Here is a 15091-nt window from a genome sequence, read left to right on the forward strand (position 1 = left end):
GACACCTCTGCCTCATAAATCCCCTTGTCAAAAACCTGAGCGGTTCTTGCCTTTTTCATGATTGCTAACTCAGTAAAGGACCAGCCTTTAAAGCGTTGCGACCATATAAATCCGGCATAGTGGGGTCTGAACCCTCTGTAACAGTAATTATAGATTGACGGTGTACCTTGAAATGAATCAGAACACTCAGTATTTGATTTTATATAAAAAATTGTATTTGCTTATCATACAGCATATATACAAAATATGAACAGTTCCAAGTAGTGTTTCCTTCTAACAGTATTCCATCTCATCAAGGCTTTATAGCCAAGCAATCTTCAATTGTCTAAGCACATTCAAAAAATAATATAACAGTTGTGTTATGTAGAATAAGATCAAAAGTAGTCTCATCTGTATCAATAGCTGTGTATATAGTAGCTGTGTAAAACTTGTAGTAATCTTCTTAAAGAAATAGCATAAAAATAGCTTCTAAAAAAAACTTCTTGCTAACATCTTAACAGAACTTAATGCTGAAAAATGAATACAGTAAATCACCAGAATATTAAGCATATTACCCCTTCTCTGTCATCTCTTCAGCATCTAGAACCACGTGTGGGAAGGTAGCTTCTGCCTCGTGTGTCTTCACAGAAGATTGTTAGGCTTCTGCAAACTATGAGCTTTCAGCTCCTACTTTTATAGTGATTGGATGCAATATGGCTGCCTAATCTGGACTTTCCCTATTTCCCAGGTTCTGATTGGCTAAAGCTTCCGTGCGTCAATGCTTTATCATGTTTTGAATACCTAAATCATAATATTATTGTTTATAATTTCTGATTTGGTCATTTCTGACGCAGTTAATTAAAAATGGATGTCACCAGCCATCTTGTCTGCTGGTTGACTTTTTTGCCCCAGAAATTGAGACTAAACAATGTCATTCATGACGCATTTCTGATAAAGTGTTCTCTGCTAATTAGGTTGGAATGTCTCGGTACTTTCCCAGACATAAGCTTGGTCAAATTGACACTAACACAGGCCTGTGAAAGTCTTCATCAATTTAGGGCTTATTGAAACATACAGGGCTTCTAATATACTTATTTAAATATAAAGCTTATTATATAATTCTTCTTAAAACAATTAATCATATAAGAAATAATTGCATATTAAATCTTAATAATATAAAATCATGTTCTATATATTTGCCTTTCTTATGAATAAATATAATAACTTCAACCGGCAGATTTCAGCATTTCATCATATAATAACAATCTGTTTGAATAATATTAATTTTATAAGACTATGAAGCCGCCAGGTGGCATCATTGAATCATCTTTAACTAATTGGGAAAACACATTCTTTGTTTTATATTTTATAAATCCTGTTCCCAAAACATCATGTGTTATCAGCTAGCTGAGACTAGAACACGTCAACAATCCGCCAGAATCATAACAATCTCACAAGAATGTTTTACTGTCTCAAAGCATCCCTGGTTGAATCCAGCTTTTAAATGTATTTCAAAGTATTAAATGATATTATATAGGGTTTAACAATAACTATTTCTTTCTTTAGAAGGACTGTACTGATTATTAATATTTAGATTAATAATATATATGTGTAATAATTAAGAAAATATACATATATAATTACTGCAGTAATATGAGTTTTAGTTTGTTCCCAGTCTTTACACAGAAGCATCTTTCAAATGTCAAGGCCACAGACAAACGCACTGAGGCCTCTTGCACACTGCAAGCAAATCAGATTCAGATTCAGATTTTTAATCTGTTTTTACATCCGATTCCGATTCAGATTTTTAATCTTAACTGCATGCTGCGTTTTTTGATCCGTTTTTCTGTTGAATGTATTCAAGGAAAATCGGAAACGGAATCGGAATCGGAATCGGAAACGGAATCGGAATCGGAATCGGAAAACGGATTTGCAGTGTGCAGGGAGCCTAACATAAACAAGAATGTTCCTGCTTTTTGTAACTAGAATAATCCAATTATGAGTTTCACTGCTTGGAATATGCTGAGATGTCACAGAACAATATTTTAAAAAAGTACTCTAACTTTACAGTTTACAATGAAATTTTGCATAGAACATTAAACTTAAAGCATACACACGCTTTTCCTGCATAAATAAAACCGCTAGAATTCTGACATCCTGGTTAATTTTAAGAGGCAAATTTAGGGAATATGGCTCCTATGGTTAAGACTGGAATCCTCCCAGGGGGTAGAGAAGGTGGTGGTGGTGGTGGTGGGGGGGGGGGGATAGGTCACCATTGAAAAATATTTAAGGTGTAGTCTCAATTAAATTAATTGTGTCCAAGCTGACATGAAGCATGACCTGTAAGAATGAAGTATAGCAATAGGTCAGCCTGTATATATTTCCTGAATAACAATTGGGTAGCTTGCCCCCCCCCCCCAAAAAAAAATAAAAATAAATAAAAAATAAATAAATAATGTAACCATGCAGAAGAATGCCCCCAAGATGAAAACTAGAGAAGGAGAACATCAGGGATGCTTTGGAGCAGAGCCCCTAGTATGAGGTGCCCATGGCACATGCCATACCTGCATCCCTGTAGATACACCTCTGCTAAATTAAACAGAATAGCAGAAGGCAGACAGTTTCAGATATTTTTCCATCGATGACACTAGCTGCCAAGATTATATTCTGATGTTTTCCTACGAGCTGATCAGACAATATGTATTCTTGAGCATCTTTGGAAAACCTCATCATCACCGGGTGTCAGTGGGTTACCTTGTAAACTGAAATAACATACAAAATAAATAAATAAATAAATGTTAAAAGCCCCAAATACTATAAGACAATATACTATTTTATGTGAAAACTGAGGGACAGCGGAGAGCCTGCAGCCGTGCATGTGCAATGAAGCATGATTTGGACAGAGTACAGGGCCGTCCTGTGGGGGACAGGAGCAACCAGGGGGACGGCAAGGGACCAAGCGGCCTCAAGGAGGCTGGAGAAAGCACCAGGTGAGTATAAAACCTGATACAACTTTCATCTCAGATTCACTATAAAGGGACACTTAAGTAAAAAAAAAAGAAGAGTTTTACTCACCTGGGGCTTCCAATAGCCCCCTGCAGCTGTCCGGTGCCCTCGCCGTCTCCCTCCGATCCTCCTGGCCCCGCTGGCAGCCACTTCCTGTTTCGGTGACAGGAGCTGACAGGCTGGGGATGCGAGTGATTCTTCGCGTTCCTGGCCACAATAGCGCCATCTATGCTGCTATAGCATATATCATATACCATATAGCAGCATAGAGGGTGCTAATGTGTCTGGGAACGCGAAGAATCACTCGCATCCCCAGCATGTCAGCTCCTGTCATCGAAACAGGAAGTGGCTGCCGGCGGGGCCAGGAGGATCGGAGGGAGACGGCGAGGGCACCGGACAGCTGCAGGGGGCTATTGGAAGCCCTAGGTGAGAAAAATCTAATTTTTTTTGTTTGACTTAAGTGTCCCTTTAAATTAAGTACTTCATTTATATCGTAGTTTTAAGAATAAAGGAAAAAACATAGGTATAGCATTTTTTTTAAATGGGATTCCAATTCAATGACAGTAACTGACTGATGACTGTACTGAGTAGAACACTTCTGGACTAAGACCCAAATGCAATTAACTTTTTATCCTGAGTCATCTCCTAGGAGATACAGTAATTTTCATATTCGCTTTAAAATAACTTTTAAGCATTTTACAATTAAAAAGATACCTGTATATATTTGCATATAAGCCACATTTTTCAGCACAAAAAAATTTGCTGAAAAGTTACCCCCTCAGTTTATATGCGAGTCGTCAACTTGCTGTGTGGAGAGCAGTGTGTAAATTGACCCTGGGTGCAGAGCGAATCAGAGGGCAGTGCAGCAGTACTTACACTGAGAGGGCATGTGAGGACAGCCTCTGGGCAGCAATGATGCCGGAACTGTTCTGTACTGATCTGGCTTGATGGTGGGGACACTCTGTGTGCAACAGTGATGCACAGAGATGAATTGCAGGGACAGCCTTGGGGAGCTGGATCGGCGCTTTGTTAAGAAGGCTGGATCAGAGCTGATGACATTGTGACTTGCTTGCCTGCAGCCCTGCGCTACAGATCGCGTGGCTGGAGCAGAGCGGGATGCCAGTGTGTCGCTCTGGCTGTGTCTCATCTCTATGATGCCCTCTAGATGGGTCTTGAGACACAGCAAGCGCGACATATGGTTAAAGAGGGTGCTGACATCACCGCAGCACGATTTGCTCTGTCTCCCCTCTGCTGCCTCTACCCTCTGCTCCATCTGATCCACTCTATGTTCCCTGCGATCATCCTCCAGGCATCCATCCAGTCTGGCCATCCAATACACAGCACAGGGCTGCAAGCAAGCAAGTCATGCTGGTGGTCATCAGATCAGCTGTTCTCCTCCAGGCATCCCACTCTACTCCCGTCATCCAATCCATGGTGCAGACAAGGTGAGACTGTTTTGTAAGTAGGTGGGGGGCCTCGGGAGGCAATCACATACAAATAACTTTACACAACAAATCCATACAATTAATAAAGCATGTATGGGATGCTGCAATAGTATAGTAACACTCAGTTTTGGAGCACATGCAGGTTAAGCCAAGAATAGATAAGCATTTACCACTTTGCAATATGTACAGGTTTGTCTTAGAGATACTCTCACCCTTCTCCGCTGCAGCAATACCCTAAAAGAGTCCATTTTTATGGCTTCCGTTTACAATCCTGGCACCTTCCTTCTAGGGAGAGACAAGCCAGTGTCCTATCTTCTGGACACAATGTATATTTATTTTTATTATTAAAACTCAGGAGCTGCTCCATTTCCTACCCTCGCCTTATACACGAGTCAGTCATTTTTCCCTGGTTTTTGAGGTAAAAGTTGGAGGTTTGGCTTATACACAAGTATATATGGTACCTAAAAGTACTATCAACATTATTTTGTGTATTTTCTTGCTTGCTGGTGGTTTAAAAGATATTTTATGACAAGGCTTGAAAATATCACCTAGGAGAAAAAGTTAATTGCATATGGGCCCGAGTCTCCATAACCAGAGCAGGAAATTTAGCACTGTGGAATCTCTAATGACAGCTTTTTTAAAACGAATGCATGATCTTTGTTTTAAGTCACCAAACTACTCACTAGTTTTTATCATTGACAAAAAAGCGAAACTGTTGGAAACTGCATCCTATTCTGCCCCACATCAGTTCATCAGCATGACTGGATGATAATTGGGCCACTATGGGATACCATTTGGCACACTCCGCAAATGATCTCACAGTAGACTGTTGGGTCTTTTGTAAGATAACAGTATATTATTTCCACAGGATAAAATAAAATATTCTCTGAGATTTGGTACTCTACTGAGATTCAATCAACAAAAATGCATCTTGCTGCTTTTAAAATGTAAACCTGGCATAAACTAAAAGCTCCTTGTTGCCATTTATTGCCATTTTTTGTATGTCATTAATTAACATGATTCCTGTGAAATTGGCTACACTCAGAACAGAAGACTCCTCCCTGTGACTATAATCATTACATCACATTTATCTCATTACTACATGCAGCTCTTTCAATCTTACCAAATTTCCTTTAGATCAGTGTTATTGTCTAGAGCTTCTGCTAACACATTAGCTCCATCATTTGTAATTCTGTTGTTCATCAGCCTACAGAGAATGGAAATGTAAAATGTATCACTATTACAATAATAAAACAACGCAACTCGTACAGGCGTTCTAATAATAAAAAAAAAAAAACAGAACAACTACCGTATTAGTTTTATCCAGTAATAATGTGCATAGATATAACAATTAACCTAAGATCAATTTTTACTGAATATAAAAACATAGCTCCCAACTGTCCCTCTTTTGGAGGGACAGTCCCTCTTTTGGAGCCTTGTCCCTCTGTCCCTCTTTCTTCCTCATTTGTCTCTCTTTCAGGACTTTGTCCTTCTTTCTATGTAAATATATGTATTTCTCTACAAAAAATGTGTTTAATTGACTCTAAACTTTATTCCCCTCCTGTAAATTGATATATTACTAGTTTTACAACATAAATATGAAGGAAAATGAACCTGGATAGAAAGGACCAGTGTGGTTTGAATTACAAAACAACCAATTTTTCTTATGAAATCTTTATGGCATGCGTGACTTAACTACTTCCCGACCGCCGTATAGACAAATGGCGGCCGGGAAGCAGACGCCGCAAGGACCGCCGTATTGACAAAATGCGGCGGTCCTTGTTTGGGCATGGGCGGAGCGATCGCGTCATCCGTGACGCGATCCTCCGCCTGTCGCCGCTCACTCGCCGCAACATCCCGCCGGCCATACGGAAGCGCCGGCGGGATGTTAACCCGACGATCGCCGCATACAAAGTGTATAATACACTTTGTAATGTTTACAAAGTGTATTATACAGGCTGCCTCCTGCCCTGGTGGTCCCAGTGTCCGAGGGACCACCAGGGCAGGCTGCAGCCACCCTAGTCTGCACCAAGCACACTGATTTTCTCCCCCCCCCGCCCCAGATCGCCCACAGCACCCATCAGACCCCCCCCTGCCCACCCCCCAGACCCCTGTTTGCACCCAATCACCCCCCTAATCACCCATCAATCACTCCCTGTCACTATCTGTCAATGCTATTTTTTTTAATACCCCCCCCCCCTGCCCCCTGCTCCCTCCTGATCACCCCCCAACCCCCCAGATTCTCCCCAGACCCCCCCAGACCACCCCCCCCCCAATGTACTGTATGCATCTATCCCCCCTGATCACCTGTCAATCACCTGTCAATCACCCGTCAATCACCCATCAATCACCCCCTGTCACTGCCACCCATCAATCAGCCCCTAACCTGCCCCTTGCGGGCAATCTGATCACCCCCCCACACCAATAGATCGCCCGCAGATCCGACATCAGATCACCTCCCAAATCCATTGTTTACATCTATTCTCTCCTCTAAACACACACTAATTACCCATCAATCACCCATCAATCACCCCCTATCACCACCTGTCACTTTTACCTATCAGATCAGACCCTAATCTGCCCCTTGCGGGCACCCAATCACCCGCCCACACGCTCAGATTGCCCTCAGACCCCCCCTTATCAATTCACCAGTGCATTCATTACATCTGTTCTTCCCTGTAATAACCCACTGATCACCTGTCAATCACCTGCCAATCACCTATCACCCATCAATCACCCCCTGTCACCCCCTGTCACTGCCACCCATCAATCAGCCCCTAACCTGCCCCTTGCGGGCAATCTGATCACCCACCCACACCATTAGATCGCCCGCAAACCCGCCGTCAGATTACCTCCCAAATGTATTGTTTACATCTGTTATCTTCTCTAAACACCCACTAATTACCCATCAATCACCCCCTATCACTGTTACCTATCAGATCAGACCCTAATCTGCCCCTTGCGGGCACCCAATCACCCGCCTACACGCTCAGATTACCCTCAGACCCCCCCTTATCAATTCGCCAGGGCATTATTTACATCTATCCTTCCCTGTAATAACCCACTGATCACCTGTCAATCACCTGCCAATCACCTATCACCCATCAATCACCCCCTGTCACCCCCTGTCACTGCCACCCAACAATCAGCCCCTAACCTGCCCCTTGCGGGCAATCTGATTACCCACCCACACCAATAGATCGCCCGCAGATGCGACATCAGATCACCACCCAAGCGCAGCGTTTACTCTCCTCTAAACACCCACTAATTACCCATCAATCACCCATAAATCACCCCCTATCACCACCTGTCACTGTTACCCATCAGATCAGACCCTAATCTGCCCCTTGCGGGCACCCAATCACCCGCCTACTCGCTCAGATTACCCTCAGACCCCCCCTTATCAATTCGCCAGTGCAATATTTACATCTGTTCTCCCCTGTAATAACCCACTGATTACCTGTCAATCACCTATCAATCACCCATCAATCACCCCCTGTCACTGCCACCCATCAATCACCCCGTCACTGCCACCCATCAATCACCCCCTGTCACTGCCACCCATCAATCACCCGCTGTCACTGCCACCCATCAATCAGCCCCTAACCTGCCCCTTGCGGGCAATCTGATCACCCACCCACACCAATAGATCGCTCGCAGATCCGACGTCCGATCACCTCCCAAGTGCAGTGTTTACATCTGTTCTCTACCCTAAACACCCACTAATTACCCATCAATCACCCCCTGTCACTGCTACCTATCAGATTAGACCCCTATCTGCCCCTAGGGCACTCAATCACCCGCCCACACCCTCAGAATGCCCTCAGACCCCAGCCCTGATCACCTCGCCAGTGCATTGCTTGCATCTATTCCCCCCTCTAATCACACCTTGAGACACCCATCAATCACCTCCTGTCACCCCCTAGCACACCTACCCATCAGATCAGGCCCTTATTTGCCCCGTGTGGGCTCCTGATCACTCGGCCAAACCCTCAGATCCCCCTCAGACCCCCTTCCGATCACCTCCCCAGTGCATTGATTGCATCTATTTTCCCCTCTAACCACCCCCTGAGACACCCATCAATCACCTCCTGTCACCCCCCTAGCACTCCTATCCATCAGATCAGGCCCAATACAACCTGTCATCTAAAAGGCCACCCTGCTTATGACCGGTTCCACAAAATTCGCCCCCTCATAGACCACCTGTCATCAAAATTTGCAGATGCTTATACCCCTGAACAGTCATTTTGAGACATTTGGTTTCCAGACTACTCACGGTTTTGGGCCCGTAAAATGCCAGGGCGGTATAGGAACCCCACAAGTGACCCCATTTTAGAAAAAAAGACACCCCAAGGTATTCTGTTAGGTGTATGACGAGTTCATAGAAGATTTTATTTTTTGTCAAAAGTTAGCGGAAATTGATTTTTATTGGTTTTTTTCCACAAAGTGTCACTTTCCGCTAACTTTTGACAAAAAATAAAATCTTCTATGAACTCACCATACTCCTAACAGAATACCTTGGGGTGTCTTCTTTCTAAAATGGGATCACTTGTGGGGTTCCTATACTGCCCTGGCATTTTAGGGGCCCTAAACCGCGAGGAGTAGTCTAGAAAACAAATGCCTCAAAATGACCTGTGAATAGGACGTTGGGCCCCTTAGCGCACCTAGGCTGCAAAAAAGTGTCACACATGTGGTACCGCCGTACTCAGGAAAAGTAGTATAATGTGTTTTGGGGTGTATTTTTACACATACCCATGCTGGGTGGGAGAAATTTCTATGTAAATGGACAATTGTGTGTAAAAAAATCAAACAATTGTCATTTACAGAGATATTTCTCCCACTTAGCATGGGTATGTGTAAAAATACACCCCAAAACGCATTATACTACTTCTCCTGAGTACGGCGGTACCACATGTGTGGCACTTTTTTACACCCTAAGTACGCTAAGGGGCCCAAAGTCCAATGAGTACCTTTAGGATTTCACAGGTCATTTTGCGACATTTGGTTTCAAGACTACTCCTCACGGTTTAGGGCCCCTAAAATGCCAGGGCAGTATAGGAACCCCACAAATGACCCCATTCTAGAAAGAAGACACCCCAAGGTATTCCGTACGGAGTATGGTGAGTTCATAGAAGATTTTATTTTTTGTCACAAGTTAGCGGAAAAAGACACTTTGTGAAAAAAAACTATTAAAATCAATTTCCGCTAACTTGTGACAAAAAAATAAAAACTTCTATGAACTCACCATACTCCTAACGGAATACCTTGGGGTGTCTTCTTTCTAAAATGGGGTCATTAGTGGGGTTCCTATACTGCCCTGGCATTTTAGGGGCCCTAAACCGCGAGGAGTAGTCTTGAAACGAAATTTCTCAAAATGACCTGTGAAATCCTAAAGGTACTCATTGGACTTTGGGCCCCTTAGTGCAGTTAGGGTGCAAAAAAGTGCCACACATGTGGTATCGCCGTACTCGGGAGAAGTAGTATAATGTGTTTTGGGGTGTATTTTTACACATACCCATGCTGGGTGGGAGAAATACCTCTGTAAATGACAATCTTTTGATTTTTTTTACACACAATTGTCCATTTACAGAGGTATTTCTCCCACCCAGCATGGGTATGTGTAAAAATACACCCCAAAACACATTGTACTACTTCTCCCGAGTATGGCGATACCACATGTGTGGCACTTTTTTGCACCCTAACTGCGCTAAAGGGCCCAAAGTCCAATGAGTACCTTTAGGATTTTACTGGTCATTTTGAGAAATTTCGTTTCAAGACTACTCCTCACGGTTTAGGGCCCCTAAAATGCCAGGGCAGTATAGGAACACCACAAATGACCCCATTTTAGAAAGAAGACACCCCAAGGTATTCCGTTAGTAGTATGGCGAGTTCATAGAAGATTTTATTTTTTGTCACAAGTTAGCGGAAATTGATTTTAATTGTGTTTTTTCACAAAGTGTCATTTTCCGCTAACTTTTGACAAAAAATAAAATCTTCTATGAACTCACCATACTCCTAACGGAATACCTTGGGGTGTCTTCTTTCTAAAATAGGGTCATTTGTGGGGTTCCTATACTGCCCTGGCATTTTAGGGGCCCTAAACCGTGAGGAGTAGTCTTGAAACGAAATTTCTCAAAATGACCTGTGAAATCCTAAAGGTACTCATTGGACTTTGGACCCTTTAGCGCAGTTAGGGTGCAAAAAAGTGCCACACATGTGGTATCGCCGTACTCAGGAGAAGTAGTATAATGTGTTTTGTGGTGTATTTTTACACATACCCATGCTGAGTGGGAGAAAGATCTCTGTAAATGGACAATTGTGTGTAAAAAAAATTAACAAATTGTCATTTACAGAGATATTTCTCCCACCCAGCATGGGTATGTGTAAAAATACACCCCAAAACACATTATACTACTTCTCCTGAGTACGGCAATACCACATGTGTGGCACTTTTTTGCAGCCTAACTGCGCTAAGGGGTCCAAAGTCCAATGAGCACCTTTAGGCTTTACAGGGGTGCTTACAATTTAGCACCCCCCAAAATGTCAGGACAGTAAACACACCCCACAAATGACCCATTTTGGAAAGTAGACCCTTCAAGGTATTCAGAGAGGGGCATGGTGAGTCCGTGGCAGATTTCATTTTTTTTTGTCGCAAGTTAGAAGAAATGGAAACTTTTTTTTTCTTTTTTTTTTCTCACAAAGTGTCATTTTCCGCTTACTTGTGACAAAAAATAATATCTTCTATGAACTCACTATGCCTCTCAGTGAATACTTTGGGATGTCTTCTTTCCAAAATGGGGTCATTTGGGGGGTATTTATACTATCCTGGAATTCTAGCCCCTCATGAAACATGACAGGGGGTCAGAAAAGTCAGAGATGCTTGAAAATGGGAAAATTCACTTTTTGCACCATAGTTTGTAAACGCTATAACTTTTACCCAAACCAATAAATATACACTGAATGGTTTTTTTTTTATCAAAAACATGTTTGTCCACATTTTTCGCGCTGCATATATACAGAAATTTTACTTTATTTGAAAAATGTCAGCACAGAAAGTTAAAAAAATCATTTTTTTGCCAAAATTCATGTCTTTTTTGATGAATATAATAAAAAGTAAAAATCGCAGGAGCAATCAAATAGCATCAAAAGAAAGCTTTATTAGTGACAAGAAAAGGAGCCAAAATTCATTTACGTGGTAGGTTGTATGAGCGAGCAATAAACCGTGAAAGCTGCAGTGGTCTAAATGGAAAAAAAGTGGCCGGTCCTTAAGGGGTAGAAAGCCCTAGGTCCTCAAGTGGTTAAGGTGCGTACACACATGCGACTATAGTCGTTTGTAACGATCGTTCCCTGATCTTTACCAACGATGATCGTTACAAAAAACGAGCCACCGACTATTAAGGCAAACGACGAACGAGCCAAATCGCTACAAAAGAAAGTTCTGTCTCGGCGGATTTTAACCAACGACGATCGTTTGCAAAAGTAGTACATCGTTGGAAACGGTCGTTCCTACTAGGCTTGACATGCGCATTTCACTATTTCTCCCTTAAACTTCTCATTTTTATGCGCAGGCGCAATAGTTGCTTTACCTGATGTAACGTTTGTTCTAACGATCAGATCGTTACACACATTTAAAAACTAACTTTACTCAGGTCGTTCTTTCATCAATTAAAAGCTCGTTCGTCGTTCTCAACGAACGATCGTTGTCGCATGTGTGTACGTAGCATAAGGGTGTGATCAGGGGTGTGGCAGGGGCATGGCTTAAGTGTCCCTCTTTCTCATCTCGTAAAGTTGGGAGGTATGTAAAAAGACCACTGGAAGGTCAAGAGCTGCATTGTGTTTCTATACAATAAGGGGATATGCTGGCTATACATTAAAAAATAATAAAATGTATTTATTAAAGTGAACTGGAGGTAAAATGTGGGTCAAAAAACACATACCTACGAAGAGGGAAGCCTCTGGTTCCTATAGAGGCTTCTCATGCCATCCTCCGGACCACTCACAGATATCATTAATGCTTCTAAATGCTGGATATAGACCCACATTTTGAAAGTGTAGGTACTATAAATTAATTTTGTAGGAAGCTTAAAAGTATGTTTGTGGTAAGTATATAGGTGTGGCTACAACAAGTTGTGTGTTGTATGTACTTGGGTGGTGCCTTTTTTGAGACACAGTCATTTTATTAATAAGATTATCAGTTAAGTTATTTTTCTAAATTCCATAATAGTGTGTTTTATTAATTACTAGCATTTTGTGCTACAGGTTGGGCTAAATTTCCCTGAGCCCTGCTTCTTTTGTCTAAATTGAGATATGCTGAGATAAAGTACTGTAGTTAGTATCTCTCACAATAGATTGTATATTGTGAGAATTACCACCTGTAACGAATGTGGAATCGTCTCCGTGTTTAGCGCACCAGACGTGCGCTGACGTGGCGGATTTCCTCCACAAGCGTATAATTGAGGACACCCAGGCTAGGTGCTATGCACCCGCAGAGGGCAATTCCCACCGGCAGATAGCGCTGTGGAGTGCAGGCGAACACAGCCGCTGCACAGCCACAGATGCCAAATGGGAATTGTACAGACTCAGGACAAGGTACAATCAGGCAGGGCTGGATAGCCCACAGGGAACAGAGCAAAGGGACAGAACCAATGTGTGCCCACCAAACTAGTCGCCACCCAGCAACGGCGAACACACAACGGCGAAAACGAAGTAGGAAACGCAATCGCAAGAATGGCGATTGCCAATAGCGACACAAGACTGAGCAGGACAGAGCACCAGGGTAGCAAAGGCACAGCAAATCATACAAAGAGAAAGATAAGGAAAATAACAAACACTAGCTAAACGCGAACACCGCACTCATTCGCAACAGTGCACGCGTTCGTGCGCGGTCTCCGCGTGTTACGCACAACAGAGACAAGCACGCCTAACTAACCAAAAACAGACGAACACGAAACAGAGAACGCGAGCGCTTGCTTAACGGTTACCTCACCGAGCCTACAGCAAGCGTTCGTATCAGACAAGACAGACAAACGTGAAACAGAAATTAGTCAGAGCAAGTGTGATCCAAGCAGAAACACAGATCAGAAAGATCCACACCGCTAGCGGTTAGTGCGATCCAGGAAGACAGATCAGAAGGATCCACAGCACTAGCTCAAGGCGAGTGTGATCCAGGTAAACAGAACAGAAGGATCCACAGCACTAGCGCAAGGCGAGTGCGATCCAGGTAGACAGAACAGAAGGATCCACAGCACTAGCGCAAGGCGAGTGCGATCCAGGGAGGCAGAACAGAAGGATCCACAGCACTAGTGGAAAGTGGCTAGCGCGATCCAGAGAGGCAGAACAGAAGGATCCACAGCACTAGCAGAAAGTGGCTAGCGTGATCCAAGGAGACAGAACAGAAGGGGCTACCAGTAACAACCGCTGTTCCGGTTAGCACCCAGACACACAGAACGACTTCCTATCGACCACCGCTGGGACAGGACAGTCGCAACAGACAAACAAACAGATAAGCAATCCTGACGGCACTAAAGAAACTGCCTAGTGCAGTCCCCAGAATTACTCCAAGATAACTTCAACAAGAAGTAGCATGGCTGACACTCTCTAGGAGTGTTTACTACAAACCCTGAAGGAATGACCAGCAAAAGACTGTGGGTAATCCCAACCTTTATACTGCCAGTCATCACAGGAGGCAGGTAGGGGATTTGCATACGAATGTATGCAAATTCCTCAGCAGCAAGCTGCAATACTGACAAAAAGTCTCTCTTAAAGAGACCTGCAGAATGCAGACCTGAACAGTGGTCAAAAAGCTGCCTGTCTGCACAGGCAACTGAGCAGATTCTCACACCACCTTTACCTCTGTATTTCACAATTAAGTACGAAGCCATACCACCATCAATTGCAACCGCCCCCCCCCCCCCCCCACCCCACACACTCATACGCACACACATTCGACTCCCAAGCCAAACGGGCTGTCCCAACTGTCTTTTGATTAATAATTAGAATAAATATTGGACTGGTCAGAAGAGTCCTAGCATTTAATAGGTTTGTGTTTATCACAAGCATCCCACACCACACTGCATATGGATCAAAATATTTGTTATCTAAAGTTACAACTCTTGCCTCAAAACACCCAGATACTGTATGTGCTACCATGTGTTTCCAGGAGTCTTAGAGTGGTCTGCATAAAATAAGTCTGGCTTTAGAGTAGAAGAAGAAGGCCTTTGATGAAGTGGCTTGCCACGTGTTTTCTATTATTATTTCTATTTTCCAAACCACTCGTATATCCTTTTTCCTAATGCTCTTTTTGAACACATAATAGGCACTGTCGCCTCAATTCACTAAGCTTTATCAAACACTTTATCAAACGTTTGATAATTTACCTCATGGTTACAATCCAATTTTGAATTCACTAACGTGTTATCGATTTATTGAACGTTTTATTGATAAAACATTTGATAAATCTATAACACCTTAGTAAATTCAGAATTAGATTTTACCCATGAGATCAATTATCAAACATTTGATAAAGTGTTTGATAAAGCTTAGTGAACTGAGGCCTGTGAATGCATTACTGCAGATATATAACTACTTCAATTGCGTAATTAACAAAATGCTTAAGGTTATTATAATATTAATACAGAGTGGTGCACGAAAGACCAGCCTGA

The 15091-nt window shown here is 42.8% G+C and overlaps 1 protein-coding gene across 1 annotated transcript in view; it reads right to left on the bottom strand.

Moving 5' to 3' along the window:
• Nucleotides 1–2558: 2558 nt before the first annotated feature.
• The window catches only part of LOC137517502 (nucleotide-binding oligomerization domain-containing protein 1-like), a 95498-nt gene continuing 82965 nt past the window's right edge, over nt 2559–15091 (bottom strand). The window contains exons 10-11 of the mRNA XM_068234474.1: nt 5554–5637; nt 2559–2741 (exon numbers count right to left, since the gene is read on the bottom strand). Of these exons, the coding sequence (XP_068090575.1) occupies nt 2669–2741; nt 5554–5637 (157 nt within the window). The 3' untranslated portion in view covers nt 2559–2668. The remainder of the gene's footprint in view (nt 2742–5553; nt 5638–15091) is intronic.

The sequence above is a fragment of the Hyperolius riggenbachi genome, chromosome 5, assembly GCF_040937935.1.
Source record: "Hyperolius riggenbachi isolate aHypRig1 chromosome 5, aHypRig1.pri, whole genome shotgun sequence".
Taxonomy (NCBI): Eukaryota; Metazoa; Chordata; class Amphibia; order Anura; family Hyperoliidae; genus Hyperolius; species Hyperolius riggenbachi.